The following is a 17156-nucleotide window of genomic DNA, read 5'->3' as shown; positions in this document are numbered from 1 at the left end:
TATGTGAGGAAAAAAAAAGTATGAGGGAATTGGCATAACATGGCTATATAGAGCAAGGAGAGCAAGTGAATTCCTTGTATAGCGCCACTCTTGCTATACAGATATTCAAATGCTACAAGAGAGGGATGGTGAGATTATGTTGCTTTGCCTGCTTGCACACAGGCAGCTGCTGATGTATTAATTTCTTCTTTTCTCTCCATCTGTGGCTTTTGAGGCAGCAGTCTCTTGTCTAGACGAATTGGAACAGGTCCAAGGAAGAGCAACCACGTTGGTAAAGCAAATGTGTCCTTGGCAGCACAATTGATAGGGTTGATAGAATCCTGTTCTGGGTTGGAGGCTGAACTAAAGTTCTCTTAAAATCCAGTTGCCTCTTCCTGCAAGATGATAGGTTTTCAAGCAAAACTTTCATTTTGGAACCCAACACACCATGTGAAGACCTAGTCCCTGGCTTATACAATCAGTTCAACATAGTAATTTTTATATATTGAGATGTGATTGACATTAATCAAAGCTCATGTGAATAACCAAGTGGATCTTGATTTTTAGGAGTGTTTCTTCTAGGTCGTATAGCTTCTCTGCATAAATGGAATTTCATCAATGGTATTTATAAGCTGAGCTACACATTTTAAAAACCCTAATTTCAGCTTAAGTTAATTTGGTTAAAAATTAAAATTCGTGAGTCTTAAAAATTCGTGAGTCTTTTCAGTTTATAAAATCCTAAATGAGCTATTTAGAAATTTAATATTTTTTTGCTTTCATTACTTCTGGATTAAGTTTACTTAAAAAATACTCGTAGGAGGGATCCCTGGGTGGCGCAGCGGTGGCGCCTGCCTTTGGCCCAGGGCGGGATCCTGGAGACCCGGGATCGAATCCCACGTCGGGCTCCCAGTGCGTGGAGCCTGCTTCTCCCTCTGCCTGTGTCTCTGCCTCTCTCTCTCTCTCTCTCTCTCTCTCTCTCTCTCTCTGATTATCATAAAAAAAAAATACTCATAGGGACTGTATATGATTGAGATGGTGCATTTTCTTTTTACTTTGTTGCAGATTGTTTGCTCTAGGATATGGATCCTGATTACACTATTATTTATTTATCAGCAACTAGTCAGGGTACTAGTGATGTTCTAGCCCTACTCCTAGCATTGCACTTCACTGGAAATCAAAAAGACCATGACCTCTTTTACATTATAATCCAGAAGATGCAAACTCTGTGTTCTATACCATGAGAGGAACTTTATCTCTCTTTTTTTTTCTTTAAAGATTTTATTTATTTATTCATGAGAGACACACACACAGAACAAGAGGGGGCGGCTGGTGCAGAGACACAGGCAGAGGGAGAAGCAGACTCCATGCCGGAAGCCCGATGTGAGACTTGATCCCGGGACTCCAGGATCACACCCTGTGCTGAAGGTGGCACTAAACCGCTGAGCGACCCGGGCTGCCCTATCTCTCTCACTTTTTAAAAATTTTCTTCCTTAGGTTATAAAAAAAAAAAAAAAGGTTAGCTCAGACAAGTTGAAGTTTGTTGAGAGTCACACATTTAATAGCGACAGAGCAGGGAATCAAAGTCTAGGTGTTGCCTCCTCCACAAACATTCTTTTGCCTTCGCTACTTACTATTTTTGTTCTTAGTCACTGGTTTTCAGATAATTTAAAGAATTGTTTCATATATAACATCATAGCTTAAGTCTAAATTTTGTCAAATCTGTTTTCTGTATAATTTTATTGATAGTACCTGACTCAAATTCATTGCAGCGAGAATTGGATCAAAGGATGGTTATCTTTATCTCTTTAGACTGAACTTGATTTCTAAAGCCTTCTAGAAGCATATATTTTTTCCCATACTGTTCTGAAATTATTTTTTTTCAATATTTAAAGTCTAAATAATAACTTGCTGTTTATTATGAGCTGCCTTATTTCATATATGATATCAATTATTTTGTTGGTTTTAATTTAATAACCACTTAAATATTGCTAATTCTCTTCTATTGTTTCAGATTTGATGGGAACTTTAATACCAATGTATCTAGAACAATTAGTTGCGATCGACTTTCTACTACTGTTAATAGCCGAGCCTTCAATCCAGGACGAGATTTAAATTCAGGTCAGTAATCTCTTGGTTTATAAAGATGAACTATATTCCACCACATTCAAGTTGAATAAATGTATTGCTTTAGGTTTTTTCCCCTTAAGATTTGAAGAGAAAATATCATATACCTAAAATTAGGTATTTCTTTCTGGGAAGTTGACACTCAAAAGAAGGAAAGGAAAAAGAAAATACAGCTGACCTGTATTGAGTTTTTATTATATAGTATACATATGGCTCGGCTCTTCAATCCATTATCTTGTTCATTAGGAGTTTTACACATATTATTTTAAAGGTTATTTTAGAGACCCAGCTACCTTTGCATTAAAAAGTATTGAATTTGTATTCCCTATTTGTAATTTTTAATTTGTTTTGGGAAGAATGGTAAGGGAGCATTTCTACTAATAAACAGTGCCAGGGTGCTATATACTGAGGCTGAGCATTGTTCTCGGTTTTGTTAAAACTTAGTCATATGCAGTAGTAATAACTACTAGGGTACCTGTATATATAGTTATGTGTAGTTCCAAAGAGATTTGGTATCTCTGCTTTCTTGTCATGGTTTTCCAGTCTATATGTCTCTACTTGTCTTGCTACGCACACTTGTTGATTGGTGGGCTTCAGAACCAAAAAGCTTCCCTTTTAAGAGCTGGAAATCTCTTTAGAGATGACCTACTGGTTTCAATCCTCAAATCTGAGGCTCAGAAGGATCCTATGACTTCTCTTATTACTGAAAAATGAAGGATATAATCTTAAATATGAAGAACTGTATTTCCCAAATTCCAGATCTCTTGCAGACATGTAAACCCTGAGGGAACAAAATATTTACTTTTAGAGCCCCATCCAGTCATGGCCCATGGGGAGAATTGTAGCCTTTGGGAGTTGTATACACAAACCAGGTAATCTAGTAAGTCTGGAAGGAAAGAACTGTAGCTTAATGTCACTTAAGGATATTAAAAGTCTAGCTGCTGGCTAAATGGTCAACCTAAATGTGCCAGGTACATACTATATAGACCAATATAGGGATCCCTGGGTGGCGCAGCAGTTTGGCGCCTGCCTTTGGCCCAGGGCGCGATCCTGGAGACCTGGGATCGAATCCTATGTCGGGCTCCCAGTGCATGGAGCCTGCTTCTCCCTCTGCCTATGTCTCTGCCTCTCTCTCTCTCTCTCTGTGTGACTATCATAAATAAATAAAAATTAAAAAAAGAAAAAGAAAAAAATATATCGACCAATATGTAATGGATTCAGGTTTTGTTTTGTTTTTAGATATTAGGGAATTTAGAGGCCATCTGGAGCAGGAGTAGATGTGGTTAACTACTAGAAAAGAAGATCAATTGAAAATATTTTTCATAAAAAAATATAAGAGTACAGAAGGACATGGAATGGGCAGGGTAAATGAATTATGGAAGATTCCATAGCTGGCATAGAGCACAGAGCTAGAACTTGAGTTTTCTAGTTCTCAAATTCAGTGCTTACCTCTTTCCCTCAGTTATGCTTAGTAACACAAGACACACTGCTGGGTCTGAAGACTGGAGCTTGAAATAGCAATTTAAAAAAAAAAATTATTTATTAGAGAGATAGAGAAAGTTTGTGCATGGGGGTGGAGGGGCAGAGCCCAACAGGGGAGTTGATCCCATGACCCATGAGATCATGATCTGAGCCAAAATTTTTACAGTATATGTTCACTTCTGGCTATTTGAATTAATAAGGAAAAAACATAGCCCATTCCTTCTTTACATACATAAGATCTAAAAGGGCTGACACATAAATGTTAATTGTTATCTTTTAGTGATGGAATAGGTATTTTTACTTATCAATTTTCATATGTTTTTTAATATTTTATGTATTTGAGAAAGGAGAATGAGCAAGGAAGAGCAGCAGCAGAGGGAGAAGCAGGCTCCCCACTGAGCAAGGATCCTAGCATGGGTCTCAATCCCAGGACTCTGAGATCATGACTTGAGACAAAGACAGATGCTTAACTGACTAAGCCACCTAGACACCCCAGTTTTCTTAATTTTAAACTAAGCATGCGTTGCTTTTATAACCAGGGGAAAATAAAGCAAGAAGGAATTACTACCTCCCAATATATTTTCACTTCTTTCTGGTAGACCGTACTTTTCGTAATATGAATCTGACAATAGATCCTCAATAATGAGTGTATTATTGAAATCTATCTCCATCATTAATAGTCCTATTGTACACCTATCAAGTAGTGGTAAACACTTTCCTTTGTCCTAGGTCAGTTATAAGGAAAGCCAGGAAACATAAATCTTAAACAAAAGGACATGTAAATATACATATATCTGATGATGAATGTTATGGAGGAAAAATAACACAGGGATAAGACATAATGGTACTTTTGGCTGGCGGTGGGGGGAATGGAATGGGGTGGGGGGGGAAGGAGAAAGAAGGGAGAAGGAGTCTTATTACTTTATAAAAGGACTCATCAGTGAGATCTGAATAAGTGGGGTTGTAAAACCATAAGAATAACTGGAAGAAATGTATCCAGGCAGAGTTTGAGTTAGGAGAATGTTCAGTGTGCTCAGCAAGAAGGCCAGTATAACTGTGATTCAGTGAACAAGGATTGACCGTAGAAGATGAGACCAGAGAGGCAGTTGGGGGCCAAGTTACCAAGAACCTGACTTTACTGGCACTTAGAAGGACTTTAGCTTTTGATATGAATAGAGGTCATGGTGGAGGAGAGGTGGGGGCAAGGAGCAAAAAGGGCTTATCCAGAGTCATGATTTGACTTAGGTTAAAAGGTTTATGAACTGCTGTGACAAGAATAGATTATAGCAAGGTGATGGTGGAAGCCAGGAAACCATTTAAGAGGTTATTCCAAAATCCAGGTGGCAGATGGCAGTGGCTCATAGTAGTAACAGAGGCGGTGGTGAGAAGAGATTGGATTTTGAATAGGTTTTGCAGGTAGAACCATTAGGATTTGCTGATGAATTGAATGAGGGTGGGGGAGAGTATGTGAGAGGAAGAGAAGAACTGGGAAGGACTTCCAAGATATTTGGCCTTGTCAACAAGGACAGAGTTGCCGTTTATCAGGGTGGGGGATACCAGTGGCAAGCAGGAAATCAGCATTTCAGATTTAGAAAAGTGAAATTTGAGATACACATTAGATAATCACAAGTCAAATATACAAGTCTGGAGTCTGGGGACTGGGTCAGACCCCAGATCGAGATTTGAGATTCATTGTGTATAGGTAATAAATCATGAGACCCAAAAGATCACCTAGCAAGTGGCTGTGAGTAAAAAAGAGAAGAGGTTCAGGACTGAGTCTTGGGATGCTTTACCATGTAAAGGTCACTGAAATGAAGAGGTTACAGTGAAGGAATCTGAGAAGGAAGTCAATCTGGTAGAACCAAGAGAGCCATCTTCTTGAATCCAAGTGAAAAAAGTATTTCAAGAAGCCAGAAGAGATCAACTGGATTAAGTAGGCCCAGTATGATGAAGGCTAAGAAAGCAGACACTGGATTTAGGAACATGGAGGTCATTGATGATCTTGACAAGGACTGTTTGGTAGAATAGAATGACAGGCTGATCCTGGTTGGTTCAAGCTCTTAAGAAGGGATGAGAGGAGCAGGAAACAGTATATGAAATCCCAGTGGGCAGCCTGGGTGGCTCAGTGGTTTAGCACCACCTTCAGCCCAGGGCATGATCCTGGGGACCCGGGATCGAGTCCCGTGTCAGCCTCCCTGCATGGAGCCTGCTTCTCCCTCTGCCTGTGTCTCTGCCTCTCTCTCTCTCTCTCTCTCTGTGTGTGTGTGTGTGTGTGTGTGTGTGTGTGTGTGTGTGTGTGTGTGTATCTCATGAATAAATAAATAAAATCTTAAAAAAAATAAAAGAAAAAAGAAAAATCCCAAAGTTTGTTGAAAGGAAACCTGGAGGGCCATGTGGAGTCCCGAGGGTGTTTTTAAATTAAGAGAAATTACAGCAAGGTTATGTGCCAAGGGAATGATCCAGTGGAGGAAAGCAAAAGACCCAGAAGCAATAGGGGAGACAATTATTGGAGCCTTTTTCTTGATTAGGCAAGAGATGGTGCGATTCCAGTGAGAGGGTCCAAAAACACTGTTCGTTCTTAATAAGAGGAGGGAAGGAAGAGCAAGTGTACAGGGATCCCCATAATGATCCATGTAGTGGAGGGAATGAGGAGACTTCCCCTTCGTAGTGATTTTTTCTCAGAGACTTAGGAAGCAAGATCATCAGCCAAGAGTAAGCCAGAGGAAGAAGAGGCATTGAAGACCTTTTATATACACTAAGTTTGTCATCTATAAATGAGGTTTTAGAGCAGAACTCAGCTGCACATGTAATTGGGAATGCTGTTTCATTACAGTAGTTATCTGTGAAGGGAGAGAGAGGTTGAAAAATTAGGAGGGGAGAAAGAAGATGGTGAGGGCAGAGGTATATGGTTAAAGATCATCAGATCTTGAATTTTGCTGTTTCTAAAAGCACATCTCAAGTATAACATCCTACCTAATGAGTTGTTCTCAGCGTAGTTGACATAGCTAGATTTACAAGCAGTTTTTGACAATGTTCAGGTATTTAAGAACTGACTTGCTTGTATTTGAAGTTGTGTGACATTCCACCAAGCCAGTGGCTGCATCCCAAAGTCCACATTCTTGAGCAGTCATTTGTAATATAAGAGGAGTGGTAGATGCTGGAGGGTAACCTCGGAGCTCCCCCTTTTCCTCCTCTCCAGCTCATGCCCCCTTTCAGAGAAGAATTAATGTATTTCGTGGGCTATTACATGTCTGATATTTACATCTGTAAGATGTCCAGCCTCAGGCTGTTTCAGACTGTATATAATCCATCAATGGGTCCCTAATTGATAACACAGTTTCAGGTTGCCTTTCAGACTAGCTGGAAACAGACTCCCATAAATTGTAAACCATTCTTAGCTTCATTTACCCAAAACTAGGTCATGTGTCCATCCATCCAACACACTCTTGTATTCTTTTTCTTAAACCATGCCAGATCTCAACTTTCCATATTGACTCCTTGTCCCTGATTCCATTCAAGCAACTAGCATTTGACAGTGCACACGTTACATTATGGTGCTGGTAATGTTTTGTTCAGGTTCCTTCCTGCTTTTATCCCTAGTTTCCCTCCCTCCCTCCCTCTCTCTTTTTTTAATTCCTGCTGAGCTATTTTCTTGTGCGTAGCCTGATCCCTAAAGAGAATTTATTTGAAGAGTCCAAGGAAAGTTGCCTCTTGCTCTCTTGAGTTATGCAATGGAGGTATGAGTAGAGTGGGAGTTAGTCTTTCTTGCCAAAAGAAAAAGTGCCTGGACTTTCTTTATTGTGTTTGATTTAAAGACATCATTTGAAGTTGCAAACTTCGATCTTGGTAGCGTTGCAGTCTACATTGAGAAATGGGATTCACGGGGTGTAAGGGGCATCTGTAAGTCATGTTACAACGGTAAATGCTGCAGGAGGTACAGGTGGGCACTGGAGGCTGGAGACTGCTGCTAGTTTCAATGGCTTCATCGCTTCCTTCTGTGAATGACAAAGATTGGCTCTGTGTTGTAGGTTTTTCTCCCTTCTTTAAAATGTCATGAAAATTATCTATTCAGTATGCTAATGCCAATGCAGTGAAAAGCTATGTTCTTCCTAAAAACCTAAAATAAAAGAATAAAAATCAACCAACCTAGGAATTTCTAGTTTATTTTTATGCCTATTTGCCCCAGCTTTGTGATTGCATTAGTGTCATCACAGATGTGGTAATTATCTGTACAACACCTAAAAACTATTCAGTTACTTAGAAATCCAGATTATTCAGGCTATATGATTCAGTATATATTTGTGTGTGTATGTGTGTCACACATATACACAAAATTAAGTATTCCTTTGTTCTATTCCTATAATGCAAGCTACTTCAAAGTCTAGTCTTTTTTATATTTTGTCACAGCAACCCTATTATACTGATTTCAGAAGATTTTATTAGTCACACATATCCTTATATATTCTCTCATAATACATATCATATTGGATATAGCCTGGTTTGGCTTTAGTTAAGAAATGTATCTTGAACATTCCTTTGTATATATGTAAATAAATTTACTTGTAGATCCTGGTGGGAATGATTGTAGAACATCCTTGAATTAATCCATCTACTCCAGTTCACCATTCATATTGTCCCAATTTTTCACTGTATCACTCCCTCTGGAAGGATTCCAAGTGACCCCTCCACAGTTTCCCTGACCCCTGTGTAGCAGTTGACAGGTAAATTTCTGTTTTGAAGTTCTATCATCCTTTGGCTTCCATGAAATTGTTCTGTGGCATTTATCCTCTTCTCTGTTCAGACCTTTTCATTTTTCTTCTTAAGCTCCTTTCTCCTCAGGTAGATGTCCCCACAGGTCCTCTCTTAACCACCTTCCCCCACTTATAAATGTTATCTCCCCAAATATTCTCAATTTAGCCAGCACCTCAGCTCCTACCACATGCTGAGGAATTCCAAATCTGTCTTCAGCCATGGCCTATTTGAGCTTATGTATTGAGTAACTAACTTTAAGACACATGTCTCTGTGATGATTCTGTAGCTACCTCAAAAATTAAAACAAACTTTTCTCTAAACCTCTCTCCCAGCTGGGCTCGCTATCCCGATTAGCAGTACCTCCATCCTGGTTATATTGGGACTATTTCCTCACCTTTTTCAACCCAGTACTTCTCCAAGTTTTAACAGATTTAACTTCTCTTAAGTCAGTGATCAAATGAGAGTGTGAGTGAGTGAATATTTGTTAAGTATTTACTATGTACAAGTCACCTCGCTAGGCATTTACCATGTGCCCTTCTCGCTCGTCATGCTGACTTGTGACATAGGTGTCATTGTCCCCTCTTCATTGAAGGGGCAACCTGGCTCACAGTCCATAGTTCAGAGATGTGTCTTGAATCCCTTTTGTCTTCTGCACTATTAATGCCATAAACCTAGATCTTTGTAGACCTTTCTAGAAGATGAATTAATACAGAAACCTCCTGAAAGTTTTCCCTGCTTTTATTCTTTTTTCAATATATCCTGCATACTTTAGGTATTTTGCAAATATCTGCTCTATAACTCCATTTCTGAAAAACCTCTGGTGGCTCACCTGTAAGATAAAGGTGGAGGCCTTTCAATGCCATCTTCTTTTCCCCTTCCTCCTGCCCTCGGGGGCGGTGGGGGAGCTTTCATTTCTTCGAATCCTTAATCTCTGTCACTCTTCCATGCTTTCACTCCTGTGACTGTTTTATCCCAGAATATAGTGCCTGCCTCCTCTGACTCATAAAATATTGCTCATTCCTCAGGGCCCAAATTCCTTGTCATCTTGCCTTTCACAGGTAGAATTCTTTGTCGGTTGTACTGGTTAAGTTTACTAGGCCCACACTTTGAGATGGAGACTGGCAGCCTATGGGGAGAGGGAAGGAAGCAGGATTGAGGGGTGGGATCAGTCAGGCTGAGGTGAGATCCTCAGCCAACTCCAAGGGAGTTGAGAGAGTGGGGTGGTCATTCAGAATTGGGTTGGCACAACTCTCTCTTCTTTATCATTTTATTCTGTGGTACATTCTTAGAAATTTCAGTTTTTATGCTGACCCTCTGCTCTTTTTAATGAATTTTTAAACGATTATTTATTTAATTATTTGAGAGAGTGAGAACTAGAGAGAGTCCAAGTGGGGAGCGGGGAGAAGAAGAAGGCAGGCACCCCACTGAACAGGGAGCTGGATGCTGGTCTGGATCCCCTGACGCTGGGATCATGACCTGAGTCGAAGGCAGACACTTCACTGACTGAGCCACCCAGGCATCCCTTTTTAATTTATTTTTTTGTATGTCAAGTTCCCAATATAGTGACCTGCCCGTAGCAGGTACACAGCAAATACTTATTGATGAATGTATGAAACTAGAATTTTGTGTTTCTGTTTCATTTTTATAGTGGAAGGACCAAGAATTTTGAAGGACCTTAGGAAAGAAAAGAATTGATTGTGATTTGCTTGCAGGATAGCTTGCAAGGTAATTACATGTAAATCCAAAAGTGGGATTAGAAAGAGATGGCCATGGCATAGGCAAAATGACTAGACGAAGAATAAATGAGATGGTTTCTTTAGTTTCACAGCAAATTAGCATACATAAATATCTCAGGTATATAGGATGACACAGGCTATGCATTGATACCATCCTGCATTTGCATGATCCAAACTATGCTGAATCCAAATACACAATGTACACAAGAAAATCAATCTGTTGCTTCTTAGCACTTCATAAACCATTTAGTATTTTTGTCTTACCATAGATACCAAAGACATGCATCCACTCTATTTTATGGATGAGAAACAGGTCCACAGATGTTAACTGATCTACCTAAAGTCAGACAACAAATTGTTTGTGTTGAGATGACTAAACATTATGTCCTGACTCCTAGTCTAGTGAGCTTCCTACCATAGAAGCTTAGGACAAAGGAGTGTCTCCATCCCTGTATTCTGGCTATGATACTTCAAACTCTCTATGTCTAAAATCAAACACATACTCTTCTACCCTTTCAACCCAAACCTCCTCCTCCACTCATGTTCTGTATGTCCATTAACAGCGGCTTCATTGGGGCACTTGGGTGGCTCAGTGGTTGAGTGTCTGCCTTGGGCTCAGGTTGTGATCCTGGGGTCCTGGGATGGAGTCCCACACAGGGCTCCCCGAAGGGAGCTGTTTCTCCCTCTGCCTATGTCTCTGTGTCTCTCATGAATAGTTTTTTTTTTTTTTTAATCTTAAAAAAAAAAAAGCTTCATTTTACAGGACACTGAAGCTTGAGACCCAGAACCAACCATGACTCCCTCCTTGTAGTTTCTCATAAAGAGCTTCTCTCAAATAACCTCTATAAGGCCGTTACTGTGGCAGGCACCAAGATAATCAAGACAGAGATTTTATCCTCAGAGCTCACAACCTAATTGTATTATATGTATGTATCAAGGGGAATGAAGAGAAGGAGAAAATCAACAGACAACTACCATTACCACGCTAAGTGTTGTAATGATAAAGATAAACAAGGGCACTTGACCCAGATTGTAAGGTTGAGATGCACCTTAAAAGACCATGGGAATTATCCAGGTGATATGCCTGTGTTAAGTATATCTCCCAATTAAAAATCTATAAAAAGTGCAGCCACCACAATCCAGGATCATTGTGGAAGAGGGCAGTGGTAACAGTAAATGAAGGTAGAGCTAAGCCAGATTTTAACTACTTGTATATGACCCTGAGGAGTTTGGTTTGGGTTTTGTTTGGTTTGTTTTTTAGTTTGAAGTTAACCAAGTGACAGATTTTAAGCAGTGCAAGCACAAGAGAGCTTTGTGGAAAATGAATGGAAGCATATTTGGCCTGGAAGAAGGAGAAAACTGGAGTAGACTATTACATGTAAATCCAAAAGTAGGATTAGAGAGAGGTGACGATGGCATAGGCAAAATGACTAGATAAGGGATAAATGAGATGACAGGAAACGGAGAATCAGTGTAGACCACTCTTCCAAATTACTTGGCTGAGAAAAAGGAGAAAGGTCCATGATAACATAGGGAAGAAATAGGGTAAAGGAAGAGTTTTATTTATTTATTATATTTATTTATTATTTTATTTATTTATATATTTTTATTGATAATCATTTTTTTAAGTTAGGAAAACTTGAAAATGATTATATGCTGAAAACAGTGGAGGAAAAAGTAAAACTAAGGAAATAGATGGGACAATGGAATTAAATGTCTTGGTCCAGTTGTCCCAAATTTTGCTAATCATCAAGAGTCATCTGGAGTGCTTTGTCAAAAAAATACCTATTTCTTTGACCCCCAACCCAGACTTGGCAACTCAGAATATTGGCTTGGTAAAGTTTTGAGAATTTATAGGTTTCAAAAGCTGATTGTAATGATCAGCCAGGCTTTGAGAACTCTGTTAAATTTATCTTACCCCTTCCATGAATATTTGGAGATCACCTGGATCTTTGGATCCTCTGGGAGTAATCTATTAAAAAGAAGAGGATAGAGAGTAGTAGATCCTATACTGATTTTGGATTGCCCCAGAAGTTTATTGGGGGATTCTCTGAGCCCATGACCCAGGCTGTCTTAAATGAATCAAGGACATAATGGAATGATTATTTTTGCATTATGTAGATAATCTAGAATGGACATAAACTGCTGTGAGCTTGAAGCAGAACCTGAGATTTGAGGATGTTCTCTCCTTAGTATTAGACCAATGTAAGTATAGTGGGATTATCTGAGCCAGTTGTCATTAATCTAACTTTGACAACGGGTTTTAGCTAGCATGCTCATTGTGGTAGAAGAATTACTGGGCTACATGATCTAGATCCCATTCAAGGGTCGGAGCTTAAGTCACTCTTCCCTTTCTGAGCCAGAATATGTTTAGCTATAAAATGGGAATAATATCTCCTTGGTAAAGCTCCACCTATTCCAGCGCTTGCTTAGCTATCATATACAATTAGAAGGAAAATTTACCTTGGTTTCCTGAATAATAAACCTACCTCAAAAGGTTGTTATAAGAATTAACTGAGATAGGGGATCCCTGGGTGGCTCAGCAGTTTAGCACCTGCCTTCAGCCCAGGATGTGATCCAGGAGTCCCGGGATTGAGTCCCACATCAGGCTCCCTGCATGGAGCCTGCTTCTCCATCTGCTTATGTCTCTGCCTCTCTCTCTCAGTGTCTCTCATGAATGAATAAATAAAATCTTAAAAAAAAAATTAACTGAGATAATATATATAAAAGACATAGCAAAGTGCTTGGTACATAGTCAAATATTCAATATGCCTACCACTCCTGAAAATTGTAAGCATTTCCTGAGGATCCATGAAATAGAGCTCCTTCAGAATGTGTGATAAAATGATGCTCTGGATGTGAGCTAGGAGTAGGACTTGGAAGGTGTGATATAGGGTATAATGCCAGAAATTTTGCTGAGAGCCCTCAAAATGTTTATTTTATTCCACTCCAAAATGATTGCTGTTGCACAGAATACTACAGAAAGGTGCTATGTAATTTCTGGTCTTTTGGGGGAATGTTTGTGTTTTTGTGTGTCTGTCATTCTGTGTATTTAGGACAGCTCTTGTATTATATATTTGGCAAGGTGTGGGAGGTAGATAGCTTTATGTGTTTTGCTGAGTAGTATTGGGCTGGGCATCAGAAAGGCCAGAGTTCCTTGAGGTGGAAGGCAACAAGTTCTCTCCTATAGAGCATTTTCTTTGTGTTTCTACCTTTGGTGGATAATATTGTCAGGAAAAAACAAAGTCACAACCTAGCTACCAGCAGTTTGTAATCTGTCTCTGTCTCTCATCAGTCTGGTGGTTTAAGCGTTAAAGAGGGCAGGCAAGGAGGTTGGGGGCATGGTTTTGTTTTGACTAGAGAGGCTGATCTAAGAACTGGTCAGATGTAGATGGTGAAATTGGAAGGGAAATATTTGGGGGCCAGGGGATCTGGGGCCCATATGTTAGAATTTTCCACAGACAGTATATTACGCTATCCAGGCAAATCTTGAGACTCAAATAAATGGGAAATAAAGAATGCCTGAGAAGGGGAAAGGCACATTTTTTTAAAGTAAATTCTTCTTCCAATACAGAGCTCAAACTCATGATCCCCGAGATCGAGTTTCATGCTCTACCAACTAAACCAGTGGGCCACGCCCCAAAAGCCACATTTTTAAAGCTGCTTTTCCAACTACAGGATGTGTATTGTGGCGAAGAGAAATAAGCCAATAGGTATTGTGAAATTGTTTGTCTTCGTTAGAATTAGCATGGGAACTATAAGAGAAAAATAGTAGATTTGTTGAAGGTTACATAGGAGACCAGAGGAGCAGAACTTGCCTTTAAAGAACAAGGAGTTTTCACAGGTACTTCCTCATTTGTTAAAGGCCGATTAGAAAGTTTTCTGTCATTCTGTCTAAACATTTCCTGGTACTGTTTGGACATTTTGTTTAGTCTTGGGTCAATAATAACAATCTCTTAGTGCTGACCTACTAAGTTATTCTAAGTAACTAGGAAGTAAGAATACTCCTCCCCCCCACACACACACTTTTTTTCTTTTTGCATAAACTTGATCAAAGCTAGGTAGAAATTTGTCCTTTCTAGTTGCGAATCTTTGTACTTCGTTCCTTACTGTTGACTTTCATTCTTTACCCTTCTTCTCTTTGGTTTCTAGAGGGTCTTTGAAGATACCTTGTCCAAATCCATTACTCAGAGAATAGAGATGAGGAAATTATGAAATCTCATGGGGGACAGAGGTGATGAGCCTTGGCCAAGGTTGTCACTCACTGGCTCATCTAGCAGTTACTGACTCAGTGCATCCACCAGGCTTTGGGAATGTGGTGAACTTGGCTCAGGATTTGGCTTCTGCCCTGATGGAGCCTGCAGTAAGTCTGCATGCGAGACATGAAACATCGCTACAAAAATCAATACACTGGCCATTACCAATCTTTGCTTTGAAAGACAATACTGGGTGCTATTAGGATAATAATCAAGGGTGGCCAGGGAAGATCTCTCTGAGAAAGTAAAAAGACTGATTTCAAGTCTAAGGATCACCTTGTATGGAGAGAGCAGCACGTGTGCAGAACTGAAGGAAGTAGCTCTTGATGTACAGTGTAGTGAGTGAGTTGAAGGAGGGTAGAAGTGAGGTGGGAGAGTAGGAAGGGGCCAGATGGTGCAGGGCCTTATTGGGTTTGGATTTAATGGTAGCTGTAGCATAGTGGGAAACCTCTGAAGGATTTTAGGTGAGATTTAATTTCCAATTTAGAAAGATGCCTTTGGATTCTGTATAGTGAATAAATTTAAGGTCAGAGAGCTTGCCAGCCAGTCTTAGAGATGGGACCAAAACCCGTGGCTCCCTACTCCCAATCCATTCTGATTTATCAGGGTCTTCCTTCTAGTTCCTAAGTGCCAACCCAAATTAAATAGAAAGTACAGAACAGCATTGGGACTTTGTCCAACTGGCTTTCTTATGTTCATTCACTCTGACAGTGAAAGACCTCTCCAGTTGGTTGAACACCTTCAGAATAATTAAGAGTTCTCAGCAGTATAGTTTCTCAGTCCCATAAAAACTCCTATTATCTAAGATATGCTTTTTATGGTTTGGTGTCACTCAGAGTCATGAGTTCTATATTTAACTTGAGTCTGCCTTCTGAGCTACAGTGTATATGTCTGTGGTATTTGCCAGTTAAGCCAGCCTGTGGGGTCACTGGTGAACCCCATGACATTGGACTCCTCAGCTGGTGTGTGCCCCTTTAAGCAGTTGCACCATTTGGTTTTTCTTACAAGATTAAATGCTCACTTTAGCCTATGTCTTCCTTCAATTTTTTTCTGTCAAGTGTCTTCTTAACTGCGTTTATTTACACTGTGTCATTACAAACTAATGCAGCTGATTATTTTGATTGAAAAACACCAACGTATTTATATATTTATTTTGCTTCTCAAAAAATACTCTCTGTGCTTATCTAGTGATTGCTTATTCATCCAACATGTATTTAGTGACCTTGTGGTTGCACCGTAGCAGAAAGAGCAAGGGCTTTGGAGGCAGACACACCTAGGTCAAACCATGACTTGGGCCTTGATTCTGCATCTATAAAATGAGTATAACAACAAACTCATAAAGTAATTACAAAAAGCAGCACACCATATATAGAACTAGTTTATGTGGTACTCAGTAAATTTTCACTGTTCTACCATCAAATCAATCCTTTTGAGGCATCATTGATATGCAATAAACTTCACATGTGTAATATATACAATTGATATATTTTGACATGTATAGTCCCCTGAAACCATCAGACAAGCAGACCTTTTCTCTCTTTCCCTTTACCTATTTCTGTACCTATTATATTGGCAGTAGTGTTGGGAGATCAGAGTGTCGATCATTTTAAAACCTATTTAGAATTATCATTGCTCTGTTTTGATTGAATCACCATATTTATTTTCAACTGAATTTGGCATTAGAGTAAGATTTTATAATTTATTAAACAAAAGTATCACAAAAGGTTGAGAAACACTACTTCTGAGCAGACCCTCCCAGCCCAGGCGCTGGGGACACCAACCCCACAGCTCTCACGGAGCCTTTGCCTTCACTTGAAGAGAACCGAGCACCTCTGCTCCGGGCGCAGAGCTGACTCAGACCCAGATCTCGCCCTCACGAATCTCAGAATCTAGGGCTGGAAGAGTGAAAAGTTGCCCAGAACAATGATAACACTAACTAGAAGGTGGGAGAGGTGAGATGCTGGAGAATTTCAGAGGGTGTGGTAGCTTCTATCTTGGAGATGAGCTTGGAGTGAGGACAAAGCCGTTCATTGCCACCTTCACGTGTGTCTGTCTGAGGTAGATGTGCAGAGCAGTTGAGACAAATACAGGCCCTTCCTGTTGATAGCTTAAAGCCTAATGCTGTGCGTTGTGGGCCAACAGGCTGGATGTATGCCCAGCCTTTTCCTGGACAGCATCCAGCATTGCTGAGGACAAAGTGAGCATGCAGGACCCCAGCCCAGCTTATCCAGTGGCCCGAACACCTCACTGACTCCTAAAGAATGGTATTGGCTGTGCCTATGCGGAAAATAGGGCCATCCTTCACCTCCAATATCTAGGTCAGAGAGGGGCCCACTTGGGGTGCACACTACAGTGATAGATTGCTTCTGGTCCCTGGGGTCCTTGTTACCATCCTATTCATCATCTTCTACTAGTACCGAATAATGGATGAAATTTCATCAGATGCCAAAGGAGTTCTCAGCAGGAGGGCTTGAGGAACCTTGCCTTATACTGATGCTCTAGTGCTGGAATGATTATAAGGAACCAGAATGATCTTCTCTGGTGAGACTAAATGTATCATGCACTGTATGAATTCTGATTTATTTTTAAAACATTCTTGCTCTCATAGGCTCCCCTTTTAATAGTCTCACTGTAGGCTGTTTATTGTTACAGATGTTACTTTTAAATGAGGTCATCTAGCTTTACTTTCCAAAGGCAGTGTTTGCCGGTTACTGCAGGGTTGGCAGGGCTGCCCGAAGAACAGCGCTGACATGAGACCAAGGTGAAGGTTTCAGACCCTCAGAGAGAAGGCTGCCTCCATGTTTCCCTGCATGCACGTCAGCCGTAG

At 40.1% G+C, this 17156-nt stretch overlaps 1 protein-coding gene across 1 annotated transcript in view; it reads left to right on the top strand.

The window, feature by feature from the left end:
* The window catches only part of CACHD1 (cache domain containing 1), a 201842-nt gene that overhangs the window by 124594 nt on the left and 60092 nt on the right, over positions 1–17156 (top strand). Inside the window, exon 4 of the mRNA XM_041770890.1 lies at positions 1991–2097. Coding sequence (XP_041626824.1) covers positions 1991–2097 — 107 coding nt within the window. The remainder of the gene's footprint in view (positions 1–1990; positions 2098–17156) is intronic.

The sequence above is a fragment of the Vulpes lagopus genome, chromosome 10 (assembly GCF_018345385.1).
Source record: "Vulpes lagopus strain Blue_001 chromosome 10, ASM1834538v1, whole genome shotgun sequence".
NCBI classification, from domain to species: domain Eukaryota; kingdom Metazoa; phylum Chordata; class Mammalia; order Carnivora; family Canidae; genus Vulpes; species Vulpes lagopus.
The sequence above is the reverse complement of the archived record's forward strand: the minus strand, read 5'-3'. Positions and strand labels throughout refer to the sequence as shown.